General features: G+C 39.3%; 1 protein-coding gene across 1 annotated transcript in view; it reads right to left on the minus strand.

Moving 5' to 3' along the window:
- The window catches only part of LOC126259409 (integrator complex subunit 7), a 177,650-nt gene that overhangs the window by 60,095 nt on the left and 96,425 nt on the right, over positions 1-21,130 (minus strand). Inside the window, 2 exon segments of the mRNA XM_049956186.1 lie at positions 327-528; positions 7,118-7,251. Coding sequence (XP_049812143.1) covers positions 327-528; positions 7,118-7,251 — 336 coding nt within the window.

The following is a 21,130-nucleotide window of genomic DNA, read 5'->3' on the forward strand; positions in this document are numbered from 1 at the left end:
ACTGAGTTTGCCCTTTTTGTAAATTATAAGCAACAGTCACAATATGGATAGAAGTGGTTATTAGCAGAAATAAAAAAAAAAAAAGATGAAAAACAGAACAGTGAGAACACAACTGAAGCAAAAATCTGTCAAGTTTTGTAATAAGACTTTTTATCAGTTCTAGGTTTGTATGATAACTGATTAATATTCACACTAATAGCAACATTCAGAACAATGCCAATATTTAAGAAATGACATTTTTTTCCATCGTTGCTAAATTCACAAATATTGGTATAATGTAAAACTGTTTGTTGCTGTCAGTTACAAATTTTGTGGATATTACTCACTTTGAGAGCTGCAGTAGCTTTACAGCAGTGAGTGACAGCTGTCTCGATCCTCTGCACAGTCCCAGGCAACTGCCCACCCTGCAGAGCTGTCTCACCACGGCACAGTGCTTCCAAAGATACAAGCCAGAAGTGCAGTTGCTCTGATGCCACATTTTCCTGGAGGCGACCGAAGATGTTGGCTGCTACAGCATGGTGACCATATCTGTGTAACATTAGACTGCCTGTTACACATGAATGTTAAAACTTTAAATATAAATACTGCTTTGCCATGGTAATCAAAGTTAAATATGTCTGTCTTCCCTTGGAGTAAAACCAGAAAATAACAATATCAAATTGCCACATGCACATACAGGGTGAGCCCAAACTCTACTGACAATCTTTGAAAGAATGATTTGGTATATCTGCCCGGAGTTTTAGTGCATGTAAAGCTCCATCCTCGTAGGCTCCCTTTACAATAATTCATCTAGTTTGGATTTCTGTGCCAGTATGGGCTTAGTGATCACAAACTCCTTTTTTAAACATAAGAACATTCACCGGTATACTTGGGAAGGCAGGGGAACCAGATCTGTCATTGACTATATAATAACAGATCAGGAATTCAGGAAGGCTGTGAGGGACACACGTGTATTCAGGGGATTCTTTGATGACACTGATCATTATTTAATCTGCAGTGAAATTGGGATTGTGAGGCCGAAAGTGCAGGAGGTCAGGTCCATATGTAGGAGGATAAGAGTGGAGAAACTTCAGGATAAGGAAATCAGGCACAAGTACATAACAGCGATCTCAGAAAGGTACCAGTTAGTTGAATGTAGTCCATTACAGTTATTGGAAAAGGAATGGACAAGGTACAGGGACACAGTACTAGAAGTGGCTAAAGAATGTCTTGGAACAGTAGTGTGTAAAGGGAGGATGAAGCAAACAGCTTGGTGGAATGATACAGTCAAGGCAGCCTGTAAAAGGAAAAAGAAGGCGTATCAAAAATGGCTACATACCAGAACCCAGGTAGACAGAGAAAGTTATGTTGAAGAAAGAAACAAAGCCAAACAGATAATTGCAGCATCCAAGAAGAAATCGTGGGAAGACTTTGGAAACAGGTTGGAGACTATGGGTCAAACTGCTGGAAAACCATTCTGGAGTGTAATTAGCAGTCTTCGAAAGGGAGGTAAGAAGGAAATGACAAGTATCTTGGACAGGTCAGGAAAACTGCTGGTGAATCCTGTGGATGCCTTGGGCAGATGGAGGGAATATTTTGAAGAGTTGCTCAATGTAGGTGAAAATGTGATCAGTAATGTTTCAGATTTCGAGGTAGAATGGGATAGGAATGATGATGGAAATAGGATCACATTTGAGGAAGTGGAAAAAATGGTCAATAGATTGCAGTGCAATAAAGCGGCTGGGGTGGATGAAATTAAGTCGGAACTCATCAAATACAGTGGAATGTCAGGTCTTAAATGGCTACACAGGATAATTGAAATGGCCTGGGAGTTGGGACAGGTTCCATCAGACTGGACAAAAGCAGTAATCACACCAATCTTTAAACATGGAAACAGAAAAGATTGTAACAACTACAGAGGTATCTCTTTAATCAGCGTTGTGGCTAAAATCTTCTCAGGTATTGTTGAAAGGAAAGTGCGAGTATTAGTTGAGGACCAATTGGATGAAAATCAGTGTGGGTTTAGGCCTCTTAGAGGTTGTCAGGACCAGATCTTTAGCTTACGGCAAATAATGGAAAAGTGTTATGAGTGGAACAGGGAATTGTATCTATGCTTTATAGATCTAGAAAAGGCATATGACCGGGTTCCTAGGAGGAAGTTATTGTCTGTTCTACAAGATTATGGAATAGGAGGCAAACTTTTGCAAGCAATTAAAGATCTTTACATGGATAGTCAGGCAGCAGTTAGAGTTGACGGTAAATTGAGTTCATGGTTCAGAGTAGTTTCAGGGGTAAGACAAGGCTGCAACCTGTCTCCACTGTTGTTCATATTATTTATGGATCATATGTTGAAAACAATAGACTGGCTGGGTGAGATTAAGATATGTGAACACAAAATAAGCAGTCTCACATATGCGGATGACTTATTTGTGTTGGCAGATTCGATTGAAAGTTTGCAAAGTAATATTTCAGAGCTAGATCAGAAATGTAAGGACTATGGCATGAAGATTAGCATCTCCAAAACGAAAGTAATGTCAGTGGGAAAGAAATATAAACGGATTGAGTGCCAAATAGGAGGAACAAAGTTAGAACAGGTGGACAGTTTCAAGTACTTAGGATGCATATTCTCACAGGATGGCAACATAGTGAAAGAACTGGAAGCGAGGTGTAGCAAAGCTAATGCAGTGAGTGCTCAGCTATGATCTACTCTCTTCTGCAAGAAGGAAGTCAGTACCAAGACTAAGTTATCTGTGCACCGTTCAATCTTTCGACCAACTTTGTTGTATAGGAGCGAAAGCTGGGTGGATTCAGGTTACCTTATCAACAAGGTTGAGGTTACGGATATGAAAGTAGCTTGGATGATTGCAGGTACTAGTAGATGGGAACAATGGCAGGAGGGTGTCCACAATGAGGAAATCAAAGAAAAACTGGGAATTAACTCTATAGATGTAGCAGTCAGGGCGAACAGGCTTAGATGGTGGGGTCATGTTACGCGCATGGGAGAAGCAAGGTTACCCAAGAGACTCATGGATTCAGCAGTAGAGGGTAGGAGGAGTCGGGGCAGACCAAGGAGAAGGTACCTGGATTCGGTTAAGAATGATTTTGAAGTAATAGGTTTAACATCAGAAGAGGCACCAATGTTAGCACTGAATAGGGGATCATGGAGGAACTGTATAAGGGGGGCTATGCTCCAGACTGAACGCTGAAAGTCATAATCAGTCTTAAATGATGATGATGATGATGATCTAGTCTGTAACATCAGTTACCTTTCTGACTTTCTATAAATTTGTTCTTATTACTGACACCACAGTAACAGTGATGCAACATTGGCACATAAAACAATGTAATACCACCTTAAGTTTTTTCCATCATAACTGGTAAAAGAGGTTTGTTTTATCAGTAGCTCTTTGAATTACATAAAATTACTTTCTTCAAATATTTATGAGCTTGGGACACCACCTGCATAAAATATATAAAAAAAAACATTGTGCACAATGTACATGTTCTTGTTAAATTAGACATCTACATAACTACATGCCAGTGTGCATGAATTAGTTAATACTTAACTATTTTCTCTTTTTACTATACCAACATATAAAATAACCATTGCAAAGATGATCTCTGGATGAATAAATTTATACTATATCAGCTACTCATTCAGTCATACATTTGTTCATTCAAATTTCATGTTCCATTACCCTGTCAAGTAGGATGACTTTCAGGGATGTGGAATGAATCAAGGTAAATGTTATCAAAAGACAAGCGAATCATAAGAAAACTTAATTTTATGTATATGTATTAACAATTAACTGTAGCTGTATCATTTAACACTATTCATGCTTATGAAAGCTAAATTTAATCAATTGGTAAGAAGGCATTTACTGTTAAAAAGTTGCACGTTCCTCAGTTAAATTAAGTATGTGATGTTTTAGCTTGATATTTACTGGATTACATTAGTACTTTGCAAAGAAAATAGTTATCTGTAAATATATTGTCATGTTTGCAATACATTAGAGCTTCTCATACAAATTTACAAGACCCATTAGTTGGCAACATGCGCTAGCAAGCTGCATCTGGAATTCAGCGAGCATGCTGGGCCCAGACTGAATCCATGTGGGGCATTAATGACAATGGCTAGTTTGCCAACCAGCCTGGATGTGATTTTACGTGGTTTCCCACATCTGACTCAGGTGAATATCAGGCTGGTATCAAAGCCCCTCCTCAGTTATAAGATTCACAAACATTTCAAATAACATTCTCATACTTGCACATGGGTAACACTACACATGAACAGATGAGGCACACAATTTCCCAGGTTGGTGACAGAATCTGAATCCACTCCCTCCAGGACTAACACTGCCAAATCCAGATTAACACACCAATCCTATGAAGATATGGAATAAGGCAAGAGGGGGGAGGGGGGGAGGAGGGGAATACAGCTTTATGATGAGCACTGCTACTTGCCATGTTGACAATTTTTAAAATTTTCCTTCTACTTGGTTGGAATATCCACTTCCTTGCATTATGTTAAATGTGAGCTTGTTGAATATGTTTGCACCAGAGAACATGAGTGTCGACAAGGAGGCAAACTCTACATGAAAACTGGTGAGTTTAGTCTCGTCCGAAGGTCTGAGTGAACTGCTCTTTTTTTTTTATCTTCCCCAAATCTGTCCCTCTTTCCTTCTGAGGAAAGAAGTAATAGTTCCAAAGGCTAGGATAATTATGTATGTGTGGTTTGCATACTACCAGTTTCACCTCATCAGTCTGTCTCATAATTTTATGATGCTAATGTCTGTTGTTTGTTCATGCAGTGCCTGCATCTATATTTTTGTCATTTATCAGTCAGTGGAATATTTGCTGTCGCCGAGGAAGTAGAAAAATTTGGTGGCCAACAATTTCAATATAACACCATTTCTGGAAGCTCAATTTAATTAGGATCACAATTTTTGTATGTTTCTCATTTAATGCTGTTCCAAGCTGCTTTTGCCTTATCGTTTGAACTTCTAATTTTTTGAGTGTAGTGCACATACATTACTTTTTTGATAGCAAACCAGAGGATTTTACAATGCTGGTGGCTATGGAGTTTCAACTCTTGACAATGGCTTGTCCTTTGATTAAGAAATGCTTTCTCTTTGTAGCACAAGACACATTAATCCCTTGTTTATTTCAGAGGAAAATAATGTTCAAACCTGTCCACTTAGTAATATATTCCCCACACTCTTCCCTTAGTTTCACTCTATACACCAAGGTCAAGCCACCATTTATGATTCTGTGATACAATACTTTGATTCCGTTACACAGTACTTTCCTCCTATGATCTTTAGCTAATTAGTCAGTATATTTTATTGTTAACATTTGATCATTATATTCATATAAAACATTGACTACTGGTTTTATGTCTACATCAGTGAAGGTCGTTGGGTCTAAAAACAAACTGTCAGGTTGTTGCACTGTGCTTTTCAATCTTTTAAGGGAATTTTACTGTGGCAAATAATAAATAAATCAACATCAACAACTCTCATTGTCTCCAGGAACAATAATCTTATTAAAATTGTACCTAGATGCTTTTTGAATTCTCAGGTATATTCTACTGGTGACCTCTGAACTGTCTGTACCACAACCTTGTGTGTTTCCTGAACCACTACAAGTACTGTGGCACTTCATTCAAAGAGCTGTTCAACACAATTACCATTAAACTGAAGGGCTTGGGATTTTACTCAATTTTTGCATATGTAGCCAGTTCCCCTTTCTTCTTATTGGTTCAAGAGAAGTATGATCCATCAAGATGAATTCATGCAGCTTCTGTGATTTCCACAAGATTCCCTAACTGTCACAACAAATCAGTTAAAATTCAATCCATCCTTTCATTTTCCTGTATGTATATGAGAAGTCCATCCTTTTTATTAACTAGGCTTTAGATGTTCTGATGGAAGACACTACATGTACTTTCTTTAACATCCATGGCTTTGTACTAGCTGCTATATTTTGTTTCGCTAATAGCTGTTTCAACTGTAAATATATTTATTCTTCAACTCTTGTCTTTTGGATGAATATATCATAAAAAGACCCACGGAATAAACAACAAATCACTAGTATGGGATGCATACTGCTTTCACTGGATTGGATGCCTCTGGAAATGTGGGAGCCACCTCTTATCTAAAGTATTTGGATACAAAACATGCCGTGTATGTTACAACCAAGTGAGGAGCTGTGCATCAGTCACAATCATATGTAAACATCCTTCTCCCCTGAATAAATTTTCAAGCTCTAATTAATGTGTTACACATAAGGGTTAATTGTAAGGTTATCATACCACTCAAAGTATGACACAATCTTCACATTAGTATAAGGAATAGTCTCAGCAGTGTGCCTGATACTCTCAACTGTGTAATTAAAACTATCTCCAACCATTATCCAATGATCTGCTTTACCCAATATCATGTCCCATAGAATCTAAACCAATCACTTAGTCCTCCACTTGTCTTAATAATTCACATTATTTGGTAGTCACTTCTCACAGACTTCACTTGCATCTTAAATCCTGTACTGTTAGATTGTTCCTGAACTTCTTGCATTGGCTGTATGCTTTTTTTTTCACAGCCTCCGATGCACAGAAGCAACTGGAGATAGGTGGACTGAAGCTATAAGACTTGCAGCTCTCCTGGATCCTTTCACTTATTTTGAAGGATTCATTGTAATTCCATCTTCTACTACTATTACTATTACTGTTAAGATTCTTTATGCATCTGAAGTTTGTTGGTGGTTCCTGTATATGCTGCTCCCTTCCACTCTTACTATGGCTCCTGCTGTCATTTTGTTTTGTTTTGTCTTGCTTGTTTATGAATTTATTTTACTGTCTCATCTGCATTTTCCTTTTTCTTCAGGCCTAGTCATCTACATGCACGCAGGCACGCACACACGCACACACACACACTCTCTCTCTCTCTCTCTCTCTCTCTCTCTCTCTTTGACTCTTACTGACTACCCAGATGAAAAGTGTGTGCCCTTAGTTAGTGATCACCATCCCATACAATTTACACATGAAATATAAGGACAAATCCGAAAGACATTAATGTCAAGGACAACACAAATTGATCACATGGGAAGTGGGAACAAAAGCTTTGCAGGCATCACTAACCTGGCGGCAGATCGAGCTATCCTGTAATTTGCCCAAAGATCAGCTTTCTCTGAAACTGCCTCAACTGCTTTTCGTATCTCGAGTGGCCACTCATATGTTAACATTGTCTGGAATATTAGTGTGCAAAGCATTACCTGTGAACAATATAGTAACCTGGTTACAGTGGAAAAGTTATAATGTTGTCCTTCCATAGTAGATAGACATAAAAAGCTATGATAAAAAGAGGCAAAATGAAATATTATAAAAGTTAACTAAGAGTGACATAACAGCATGATATTTTTTAAACATACTACACAAATAATCGCTGTTCCTAGGACCAAAAGGGATACCTAAGTAACATCTAAAAACAGCTGAATAAACACCAAGGAAGCCACCTGTAACAAGAAACACACCTAGCACACACCACAGAGAGAAACACCTTTATCTCATATTATAATATTTTAATACATATTTTTTATTCTAAAAGCTCGGGATCTGGTACTAAACTTTACATTGTTAGTAGTCCAACTGTCATTCCATCAGCATCTCTATCATAGTTTATTTCAATGAGGAAACTTTGTCTTGCAGGTATTTCTTCAATTTGTGATATCTGTTTAATTTTTTTTTAAGTGTGGGCACAGAATAATTTACAGTGTTATAGACACCAAACTAGAAGGGAAGCAACATAAATTAATAAGCACACAAAGTTTTACATTTAGAAATAAGTCTCAATACGGTGACTTAAAAGCAAGAGTGCGAGTTCATTTAACATTCTCACCCTCACTGTTAGCTCATGAAATTACTCTGTTGGACAATGCAGCCACAGTAAATAAATTATTTACCTGATTAGATTAGATTAGATTTACTTTTATTCCAATTTATCCGTAGTTAGGAGGTCCTCCAGGATGTGGAACATGTCAGAAGAACAATAATACATGACAAATATTTACAACTAAAACAAATAAGCTAATGTACCATTCCACAGGTCCCAAGTGGAATGATCGTCATTTTTTAATGAACACTATATGAAAGAGTCATCTTACAAATACTAATGCACTGAATTTAAAATAAAAAAGTTTTTTATTTATTTATAAGGTAATAAACATGTAAAACAACTACTATAATACTTATTTACAATGAACACATTACTGCACTGAAATGGTGCAGAAGTTACATTGTACTTATATACAAATCAGTTGGTTTTACTGAGAAAGTCTTCAATGGAGTAGAAGGAGTTGGCCACCAATAAATCCTTTAGGCTTCTCTTAAACTGAATTTCATTGGTTGTTAAGCTTTTTATGGCTGCTGGCAAGGTATTGAAAATGTGTGTTCCTGAATAATGCACACCTTTTTGTACAAGACTAAGTGACTTTAAATCCTTCTGAAGATTATTCTTATTTCTAGTATTGATTCCATTAATTGAGCTGTTGGTTTGAAAAAGTGATATATTTTTAATGACAAATTTCATTAAGGAATAAATATATTGGGAAGCAGTAGTTAGTATCCCTAGTTCCCTAAACAGGCTTCTACAGGATGTTCTCGAGCTCACACAACATATAACTCTTACTGCACGTTTTTATGCCTGGAAAACTTTAGCTTGGCTTGATGAATTACCCCAAAAAATAATCCCATATGACATTATGGAATGAAAGTAAGCATAGTACGCCAGCTTTTTCATTTTTATATCCCCTATGTCTGACAAAATTCACATTGCAAACAGAGATTTGTTAAGACGCTTCAGCAGTTCTGTGGTGTGCTCCTCCCAGTTGAATTTATTATCAAGCTGTAATCCCAAGAATTTAACACTGTCCACTTCTTCTGAGAAGAGAGAGAGAGAGAGAGAGAGGGAGAGAGAGAATGTTGCACATCTTGCAGAGTTATCTTCAAATATACTGGAATGCTTACATTCACTTATCAGGAAATTTATATCACAATGGTACATGTTGGTAATATAAAACTCTGACAGACAGGCACTGACACACACGCAGGGGAGGGTGGGGGTGGGGGGTGGGGGGAGAGTCATAAAGACTTTGCCTCCTTACCTTGGGTTTACTTTCTGGCCTAAAACTTTCAATAACAAATTGGAAATTCCTGTACCTTCAAAACATAATTACAAACATCCCTTATTAATCCCAAGTGATAATGTTAACTGTATTTAAGCATCTCTTCTACGGGGAGGAAAGGAAGAAGATTTAATTTCTCACTGACAAAGAAGTGATTATAGATGTTGGTGTTCAATGGAACACATTTCTTTGATACAGAAATGTGGTCATTTAAATGTGATGCTAGCAGAAGAAGTAATATCTTTGCTGCTGTTTTCAGTGTGTCAAAAACTGCCTGTAAGAAACTGTACGTATCAAGTTAATCACAGTTTAAAACTGTTGAAGTCTTCACAGGCACTTCTTGACGAGTTGCTTGTTCTCACATATCTCAAGTTTTTGGTTGATGATCCTTTAGTAGTTTTTCTGACATGTTGCTACCACAAGTAGCTAGTGCTGACAAAGACTCAACATCCTTTGCTGGTGGTGGAGTATGGTCCACAACCAGTAACCAAGGGTGAATCTTTATCAATGCTAGCCAATCTTGCTGATGAAACATCAGAAAAACCACAGAATGATTTTGTGATTTGCTTTTCTCATATGGATATTATTTCTCCTATCTTTTTTCATTGTATCTTCTCACATAATTACATTACATTAATACTTGTTCATATATCACAAATAACACACACACACACACACACACACACACACACACACACACACAGTTGGCAGGGTAGCTGCATGAAACTCACAGTGAGCCTGGAGGCAAAGGGAGGAGGGGTGCATTAACTGTGGGGAAAAATGAGGACAAGGACAGAGAAAAAACAATGAAAAAACAGATCCAGAGTTGACTGTATGAGATGCTAGCATGGAACTGTGACAGTTACCAAGTTAGAGACGAAGATGATGATGATGAGTAAGTAGACAATCCTAAGGATTTGTTAGGAGTATGTTTCAAAAAGTATTGTGTTTGAAATATAACTTGCCCTGTAGTTGCACAGCTGAACAAGTAATAGGGGTGAGAGGGGAGGGTTTCGAGTGAATATTTTCAGGCTGTGCAACATGTCCCTTTGGAGCAGACACATCATTTCACCTGGTGTTCAGGGTGGGAATACGCCTATTGTGCACAGACCAGCTTATCACAAGAATTTTCCAACAGCACACTGAACTGCAGTTGGCACAAAAAAGCATGGTAATCATACCCAACAAACAAGAATCAGCTGAGGAAATTGTGAATAATGTCTCTCAGAAAATTATTAAGTGGACTCACACAAAATTTTGAGAAAACACAGTACACACAATTCTGTACAGTAAATGTCGTAACACCATTGATAAATATTGACTTAGAACATAAGTCTGTTGCTAAGGCAGAATATTCAAAATTTCAGGGTGCGTGCATTCATGAGAAATTGAATTGGATGAAACACAATGATGATCTGGTAAAACAGTTAGATTCAGCTTCTTACGCTACTAGGGTTATTGCAAATTTTGGTGATAAACATATCAGTAAATTAGCCTACTACGCCTATTTTCATTCACTGCTTTCATATGGCATCATATTTTGGGGTACTTCATCATTAAGAGAAAAAGTACTCATTGCACAAAAGTGTGTAATCAGAATTCTAGCTGGAGCCCACCCAAGATCACCTTGCAGACATTTATTTAAGGAGCTCAGGATATTCACAGTACCTTTGCAATATATGTATTCACTTATGAAATTTATTATTAAGAACTCATCCTAATTCAAAAATAATAGTGAAGTGCACAGCTATAACACCAGAAGAAAGGATGATCTTCACTATTCTGGGTTAAATCTGACTTTGGCATAGAAAGGGATGAAAGACGCAGTCACAAAAATCATTGGTCATTTGGCAAATAGCTTTAAAAGTCTGGCAGATAGCCAACCAACATTTAAAAACAAATTAAAAGAATTTCTGAATGACAACTCCTCCTACTTAATTATACTGTGTAAAGAAAACTTGTGTTACACTAACAAAGTCCACATAATTACAAAATGTTGTATTCATGATCTATGGAGCAAGTATTAATGTAATATAATGATGTGAGAAGATACAATGAAATCAAGATAGTAGAAATAATATGCATATGAGGAAAACAAATCACAAATCTATTTTGGATAGACATTACATCTCAGCAGTTAAGAGGCCAGACAGTATTGTAACTAAGAACAGAGAGAAAACTGTACAAGTACTCCAAGACATCTTCATTTTATATTTTTGGATTCTTCTGTCACTTCTTGATAGAACAGTTTCACACATAAGGTTGAAAAACAATCAAGCTGTGTTCTACTAATATTTATAATGACATTATACATTATGAGACCAAGACACTGCTGTAGTCAATTATATCATATTGCAAAGGCCTGTTTCGGCTTGATTGCCATCTTCTGGTTATCTATGCAAAATTTCAGATTTTGAAGTAGACAGTTTAATGTATTATGGAATAGAATTACACTTTGCGACATACATCTGGTGGTCTTGATATTCGTATAATATCGCTGTCATATTTGCTGTCACTATTGTATAAGTTTACTCCTTTGGTTTTAGTAGAGTTATAGTAGTGTTAAACTTTAGCTGGAGCAGTTATTTCTGAAGCTCTTGAATTATGATAGCTTATTTTATAACGACTTTACTTGACAGCTATACTGATAGTTGAGTCAGCAATGTTATACAGTTACAGGCTGTTTGTTTCCATAGTATTCGGTAGGCCATATCTTCGTTCTTACCAGCTGTATTATATTGCTTATATGATTCGTGTTTATTTGGTTCTATGCTCATATGTAATTTAATCCAACTGTTTTTTGTTAACTGGTTATGCCAGATAGTGATGTAGTGAGTGAGGTTTATGACAATTTCCCAATTTTATTTTATTCTCAAATGTATGTGCTTCAGTGGTTATTTTGAATTTCATGGTTGACATGATCTGTCAGGTGTTCGTAGATTTTTTTTTTCTATTCATCTCATGTTTGGGAAGACAATTCCAATAAAATTTTCTATAGAATGTTTGTGTTTCAAATCAGTCTCTTCATTTAGAATTTCTTGAGGATAATTTTGTGTGTGTGAATATGCTTCGATCTCGTCAAGATTATACTCACACACACAAAATTATCCTCAAGAAATGAACAGATCCCTCTGAAGTGTTCAATCAATGCCTGCTTGAATATGTTTCGATCTCTTCAAGAATATATTCACACACACAAAATTACCCTCAAGAAATGAACAGATCGCTCTGAAGCATTCAATCAATGCCTGCTTGCAGTCAATATCTGTAATTCCTTTGTGTTGGTAAACAATGTTTTTCAAAACATACCTGCTGCTGCTTTGATTTGTTTCGAAGTGCAAAAGGAGGGTATAGACCAGTTAGCACAAATTATTACAGATTGGTGGGAGGCAGTGAATGCGAGAATCCCAGTTCACGGGTTCGCTTGTAATGATTCTAGTCTACAACTTTTGGAAAGTTTTGATTGTTGATTAAGCAGATTGCACTCATTAAATGTAAAGGGTTCATCACTTTCATGAGAAACACAAAAAGCTTTGTAGCATGCTAATGGAGTTCTTCTTTGTATTACTCAATTATGTTTTAATAATTACAAAATTCGGCATTTTCTGACTCGAAAGTTTCAGACTGAAAACTGTGGAGCAAGATTTGGATTGTACAGACAACTATCTGGAGCAAATTATCACATCTCATTACTCACATTTTTCAATCCGAAAGATATAATAATAATGACTCATGTTAAAATTTTACTTGATTTATGATCTTCACATTATGGAAGCATTTCTCTCAACTACCACAGTTTGGATGATGATTTTGGAATTGTGTTGATTGGATGACTGCATTTTTCTAGTAGACCCAGAATTTGAAGCTTCATTTGTCGAAGTAATGAACAAAAATGATAAACTAAAAACAATCCTGTTTTTGTTTATATTTGTGGGAATGTCACACAAAAGACTTTACGAAAAAGGTTTTGTGAAACATGTGCAGCTGCAGTACTAAAGTCAAGTGAAGCCTTCATTTAGACATTCTTAATAAGAGTTACTTTACTCTTTCATCCTCAACAATTATGCTACCTGACTTGGAGTATTGTTTGTGTATTGATATTAGAGTCTTATGAATCACACTTTTTAAAAATTTGTAACTGAAAGCAGGTTCTACAGTTCATTTTGAAAAGTATAGTTTTGTCAGACATCAATTTAAACTTCTTTCTTCATATGTGTTTGTGTGGTGATGCTTTAACTGACATATATGAAGATATGACCAATACGGTTTCTAATAATTATACAAAACAAAAGAATGATAACGTACAGTCAAAAAAAGTAGCAAATAAAGCGCGAGGAAGCTTGATGTATTCCAAAGAAAATAAAAATTCAGTTACACAGTTGGGTTTTATTTGTGCTGAAACTCTGTATCCAAGTAATTTCATGGTTTGCTTTTGTGTATCTGATTCTGATTTGAAAGTGTGGTACAAGAAAAGCATAAAGTTTATACTAATTTCAAACCACACGATATGAAATTTTTCCTATCACAAAGCTTTCAATGCAGTTACTTAAATGACAGTTGAATTCACATGACTCCTTTTCCTTTATTCCCTAATTTGTGAGCCTATGTTTTGAGTAACTGCAATTGCATTTACAGACACCAGGAAACCTGTCAAAATAACTCCTCAAAGGTATGCTGCTTTTTTTCATCATCAAAATACAAATGTTACTGCTTTCTCCAGTAAATACTGAGGAAGGTTTAATTGAAATTCTAATGAATAAAACAACTGGGCAATGAAGTTAAAATGCACTTGATGCTTATTTAATACATAATAGCAAGTTACTGTCATCTTTTGCATTTATTGGTGTGGAAAACTTATTTTTTAACATGTAAGTACATAATGATCATGCCATCCTATACAGCTGCACAATATTTTGTTTTTATGTGTAATAAGTTTTCTGTCTTAAAATTCCACTTTTGGACATTTAAACTGGAGGAGTAATAGTTATTTATTCATGCACAGTTCTGTTAATCATAGGATTGCAATAATTAATGTGCTTCCCACTCCTCCTACCATATAATTGACTTCTGCACCATGTTCTGTTTTCGTGTATTACAATTTATGACAATTATTAAAACTGCATTCACGGCTATTTAAATCAGGATAATATAAGTGATTTGTTCTTGTGTCCATTCTGGAAAACTGGCTGCATATTTGACAACTGCCTGACGTTGCCACATAGAAGACTCCGACTTGAGTGAAATTGGCTGTTATAACGTTGATCTAGTTGATAACATTCCACAAAACAAACAAACAAAGATCTTGCCCTTCATTTATGCCCCTTCTGCAGCAAAAGTCATAATTAAAATAAACTGGTGTATTATCCCATATTTAGAAAAGCCATACAACAAATGAGCCAAAACTCTCAAATCTTGCAACATTAAAAGTTCATTTTATCTAAGAGGTGTCACAGCTCAAATCCTAGTCAGTAACATGGATAAAAAAGATTTATTAAGTAACAGTGGTGTTTACAATCAATCACCTGCACCGACTGTAACAAATTGTACAAGGGTCATTGCAAAAGTCGTGGCTAAAATTTTTGTCTCAAAAATGGTAACAAATTAAAAATTTCTGAAATATGCAAATGGGAGGTTAGTTCATATGTATACATTACATACAGAGAGACAGATGAACAAACATGCTGCCATAAAGATATGGCACAAGAAAAAAGACGAAACAAATTTTGTCATTTCAAATGTGTTTTCTACATCTACATCTACATGATTACTCTGCAATTCACATTTAAGTGCTTGGCAGAGGGTTCATCGTACCACAATCATACTATCTCTCTACCATTCCACTCCCGAACAGCGCACGGGAAAAACAAACACCTAAACCTTTCTGTTCAAGCTCTGATTTCTCTTATTTTATTTTGATGATCATTCCTACCTATGTAGGTTGGGCTCAACAAAATATTTTCGCATTCGGAAGAGAAAGTTGGTGACAAAGTTCGTAGATAGATCTCGCCGCGAATAAAAACGTCATTGCTTTAATGACTTCCATCCCAACTCACGTATCATATCTGCCACACTCTCTCCCCTACTACATGACAATACAAAACGAGCTGCCCTTTTTTGCACCCTTTTGATGTCCTCCGTCAATCCCACCAGGTAAGGATCCCACACCGCGCAGCAATATTCTAACAGAGGACGAACGAGTGTAGTGTAAGCTGTCTCTTTAGTGGACTTGTTGCATCTTCTATGTGTCCTGCCAATGAAATGCAACCTTTGGCTCACCTTCCCCACAATATTATCTATGTGGTCTTTCCAACTGAAGTTGTTTGTAATTTTAACACCCAGGTACTTAGTTGAATTGACAGCCTTGAGAATTGTACTATTTACCGAGTAATCGAATTCCAACTGATTTCTTTTGGAACTCATGTGGATCACCTCACACTTTTCGTTATTTAGCCTCAACTGCCACCTGCCACACCATACAGCAATCTTTTCTAAATTGCTTTGCAACTGATACTGGTCTTCGGATGACCTTACTAGACGGTAAATTACAGTATCATCTGCGAACAACCTAAGAGAACTGCTCAGATTGTCACCCAGGTCATTTATATAAATCAGGAACAGCAGAGGTCCCAGGACGCTTCCATGGGGAACACCTGATATCACTTCAGTTTTACTCAATGATTTGCCGTCTATTACTACGAACTGCGACCTTCCTGACAGAAAATCATGAATCCAGTCGCACAACTGAGACGATACCCCATAGGCCCGCAGCTTGATTAGAAGTCGCTTGTGAGGAATGGTGTCAAAAGCTTTCCGGAAATCTAGAAATACGGAATCAACTTCAGATCCCCTGTCGATAGCAGCCATTACTTCGTGCGAATAAAGAGCTAGCTGCGTTGCACAAGAACGATGTTTTCTGAAACTATGCTGATTACGTATCAATAGATTGTTCCCTTCGAGGTGATTCATAATGTTTGAATGCAGTATGTGCTCCAAAACCCTACCGCAAACCGACATCAATGATATAGGTCTGTAGTTCGATGGATTACTCCTACTACCCTTCTTAAACACTGGTGCGACCTGCGCAATTTTCCAATCTGTAGGTACAGATCTATCGGTGAGCGAGCGATTGTATATGATTGCTAAGTAGGGAGCTATTTTATCAGCATAATCTGAAAGGAACCTGTGATTCTTGAGTTTCTCCCGGCGTATTTGATAACCAAAATATCCACGGGTGTGCTGCCGGTCTATAGTGTCCAACGGGCACAATATTTCGGCGATCATACATGTCGCCATCATCAGGTGAACTGACGGACTGAGCTCCTGTGAACGTGCTGGCACGGAGATCCGTACGCTATGGCTGCTCAGAGGGAACTGGGTTCGGTCGCGGCGGCGGCCAATTTAAATACCCTCCGCCCGCGGCGCGCTCCCTCTGCCGTCCGCGCCCCGCGCCATGGTCGCGCGGTGGAACAGGATGTGACGGCGTCTGAGATGACGTCGGTGTGATGGCTCTGTCCGCCGTGGTCGTCACAACTATACGTTTGCTCGATTTACTCTTGATTAACCCAATCGCTGGTTCCCAAGCCTTGCTAAGATTATAGCCACAGTCACGGTTTATGAGGTCGTCATTGGTGCGAATTTCGATGGCCTCTCTAACAACGCTGTCCCAGTATCTCGACGTCTGTACCAGAATCCTCGTGCGGTCATACTCCATGGCATGATTTTCCAACAAACAATGTTCAGCGACCGCCGACTTGCTCGGATACATCAGTCGAGTGTGCCTCTGGTGTTCACGGCATCGATCCTCGACGGTACGCAAAAACCGAGGTCACCTTTGGCGCTCCCCACCAGTGCACGAGTTTTATTCGGAGGACAAAACACAGTTCCGACCCGGTGTTTCTTCAGAATGTGGGCGATTTTCCCCGAGAGTGCGCCTGTGTATGGAATAAATGCAGTGCCTACCTCCTCCCTCGTGACTTCATCCATCTCAACAGGTTGTGCTGCAGTGGTTGGTCGGAGAGCACGTTGAATCTGCCACTCTGAGTACCCATTTTTTCGAAATACAGTTCTCAGATGTTCCAATTCCTGGGGTAGACTCTCTGCGTCGGAAATAGTGCGTGCCCTATGTACTAGAGTTTTAAGTACCCCATTCCTCTGTGAAGGGTGGTGGCAGCTGTCTGGATGAGTCAGATATCATGGTGAGTTTTTACGTCGTTTCCTTGTTTACAAGGGTACCCCTGCAAGAGTCACTAGAATTGATTAGTCAGAAGTTTGACGAGAAGACCACTAAACTTTTTAGGCATGTCTTGACTTCCACGTATTTCCTTTTCAATGGGGAATACTACGAACAAACGGAGGGAGTCGCCATGGGTAGCCTACTCTCACTGGTGGTAGCGAATTTGTACATGGAGAACTTCGAGGAGGAAGCCATGTCGCCATCCATATGGAAACCTACTTGCTTTTTCCGTTACATGGACGACACGTTTGTCATCTGGCCACATGGTATGGATAAACTCCTTGACTTCCTTACACATCTAAACTCCATACATCCCAACATCAAATTCACTATGGAGACTGAAACAGAGGGTAAATTACCTTTCCTTGACATCTTGGTCAAGAGAAGGGCTGACGGCACCCAAGTTTTGGGGTGTATCGGAAGACAACGCACACTGATCTGTATTTGCACGCAGACAGCTGCCACCACCCTTCATAGAGGAATGGGGTACTTAAAACTCTAGTACGAGGGCAGTTCAGAAAGTAACCTCCGATTGGTCACAGTGCGGGTTGTGGGGGGAGTAGCGACGCCATCTGTGCGTTCACGCACTCAACAGGTCAGTCGGCATCAAGCCGTGGTCGAGTGAACGTCGTACCTGCGCTAGTTTAGTTTTTGTGGCAGTTTGAAATGTGTGCTGCAATAGAAAACCCCGCCAAATGTGAAGTGCGTGCTGTCATAAGGTTTTTTACAGCCAAAGGATATTCTGCAGCAGCTATTCATCGTGAGCTTTGTGCCGTGTACGGACCAAGAGTTATGAGTGAAGGAGTTGTCCGTGAATGGGTACGTTTATTTAAAAGTGGACGAGAAAACGTTCATGATGAAGAGAGGAGTGGTAGACCATCATTGGTGACTGACGAACTCGTTCAGACAGTTGATGCAAAAGTTCGTGAAAATCGACGTTTCTCAATGTCGGAGTTGTCTACTGGTTTTCCACAGATTTCTAAGACTCTCTTGTACGAGATAGTGACAGCAAGATTGGGTTACCGTAAGTTCTGTGCACAATGGGTGCCCAAAATTCTTACCGACCACCACAAAACTCAAAGAATGGCCTCTGCATTAGACTTTCTGTCATGTTATGAGGACGAAGGAGAACCATTGTTAAACAGAATCGTGACCGGTGACGAAACCTGGATTAAGTACGTGAACCCTGAGACAAAAGAACAATCAAAGATGTGGGCACATTCAAATTCGCCTACCAAACCAAGAAAAGCCTCGCAAGATTTTTCTGCCAGAAAACTGATGGCAACGGTGTTTTGGGATGCCAAAGGGGTGTTGTTGGTTGAATTCATGGAACGTGGTACGACCATTAATCAAGACGTGTACTGTGAAACAATAAAAAAGTTACGACGGGCTATACAGAACAAACGCCGTGGTATGCTGACTTCCGGTATCGTTTTTTTGCACGATAACGCCCGTCCTCACTCTGCTCGCAGAACAACGGCCCTTCTTGAGTCCTTCAAGTGGGACGTTATCAGCCATCCACCTTACAGCCCAGACCTGGCGCCAAGTGATTATTACCTCTTCATGCATTTGAAGAAATGGCTCGGGTCACAGCGGTTTGATGACGACGAAGAGCTCAAAGATGCGGTCACAGGCTGGCTCCAGGCACAAGCGGGTGATTTTTATGCAGAAGGAATTTCAAAGCTTGTGAAGAGATACAATAAGTGCCTCAATCGCTATGGAGACTATGTAGAAAAATAGTGCAAAGATGTAGTTGTAAGATGTATATATTAAAATATTTTTATTTAACTTGGTGTATTTTTTTAAATCAACCGGAGGTTACTTTCTGAACGGCCCTCGTACATAGGGCGCGCACTATCTCCGACGCAGAGAGTCTACCCCAGGAGTTGGAACATCTGAGAACTGTATTTCGAAAAAATGGGTACTCAGACTGGCAGATTCAACGTGCTCTCCGCCCAACCACTGCAGCACAACCTGTTGAGATGGATGAAGTCACGAGGGAGGAGGTAGGCACTGCATTTATTCCATACACAGGCGCACTCTCGGGGAAAATCGCCCGCATTCTGAAGAAACACTGGGTCGGAACTGTGTTTTGTCCTCCGAATAAAACTCGTGCACTGGTGGGGAGCACCAAAGATGACTTCGGTTTGAGGAAGGCCGGCGTGTACCAGATTCCGTGTCAATGTGGCAAGTCGTATATTGGTCAGACGATGCGTACCGTCGAGGATCGATGCCGTGAACACCAGAGGCACAATCGACTGATGTACCCGAGCAAGTCGGCGGTCGCTGAACATTGTTTGTCGGAAAATCACGCCATGGAGAATGACCGCATGAGGATTCTGGTACAGACGTCGAGATACTGGGACAGCGTTGTTAGAGAGGCCATCGAAATTTGCACCAATGATGACCTCATAAACTGTGACTGTGGCTATAATCTTAGCAAGGCTTGGGAACCAGTGATTGGGTTAATCAAGAGTAAATCGAGCAAACGTATAGTTGTGACGACCACCGCGGACAGAGCCATCACACCGACGTCATCTCCGACTCCATCGCAACCTGTTCCACCGTGCGACCGTGGCGCGGGCCACGGACGGCAAAGAGAGCGCGCCGCGGGCGGAGGGTATTTAAATCGGCCGCCGCCGCGGCCGAACCCAGTTCCCTCTGAGCAGCCATAGCGTACGGATCTCTGTGCCGGCACGTTCACAGGACCTCAGTCTGTCAGTTCACCTGATGATGGCGACATGTATGATCGCCGAAATATTGTGCCCGTTGGACACTATAGACTGGCAGCACACCCGTGGATATTTTGATTGAAAGGAACCTAATCGGTATATAATCTGGACCTGAAGACTTGCCCGTATCAAGAGATTTGAGTTGCTTCGCAACCCCTAAGGTATCTACTTCTAAGAAACTCATGCTAGCAGCTGTACGTGTTTCAAATTCTGGAATATTCCATTTGTCTTCCCTGGTGAAGGAATTTTGGAAAACCGCGTTCAATAACTCCGCTTTAGCGGCACAGTCATCGGTAACAGTATCATCGGCACTGCGCAGTGAAGGTATTGACTGCATCTTGCCTCTTGTGTACTTTACATACGACCAGAATTTCTTCGGATTTTCTACCAAATTTCGAGACAATGTTTCATTGTGGAACCTATTAAAGGCATCTCGCATTGAAGTCCGTGCCAAATTTCGCGCATCTGTAAAATTTAGCCAATCTTCGGGATTTCGCGTTCTTCTGAACTTCGCATGCTTTTTCCGTTGCCTCTGCAACAGCGTTTGGACCTGTTTTGTGTACCATGGGGGATCAGTTCCATCTCTTACCAGTTTATGAGGTATGAATCTCTCAATTGCTGTTGCTACTATATCTTTGGATTTGAGCCACATCTCGTCTACATTTGCATAGTCAGTTCGGAAGGACTGGAGATTGTCTCTTAGGAAGGCTTCTAGTGACGCTTAATCCACTTTTTTAAATAAAATTATTTTGTGTTTGTTTCTGGTGGATTTGGAAGAAACGGTATTGAGCCTAGCTACAACGATCTTGTGATCATTAATCCCTGTATCAGTCATGATGCTCTCTATTAGCTCTGGACTGTTTGTGGCTAAAAGGTCAAGTGTGTTTTCGCAACCATTTACAATTCGCGTGGGTTCGTGGACTAACTGCTCGAAATAATTTTCGGAGAAAGCGTTTAGGACAATCTCGGAAGATGTTTTCTGCCTACCACCAGTTTTGAACAAGTA

This window comes from Schistocerca nitens, chromosome 5 (genome assembly GCF_023898315.1).
Source record: "Schistocerca nitens isolate TAMUIC-IGC-003100 chromosome 5, iqSchNite1.1, whole genome shotgun sequence".
Lineage (NCBI taxonomy): Eukaryota > Metazoa > Arthropoda > Insecta > Orthoptera > Acrididae > Schistocerca > Schistocerca nitens.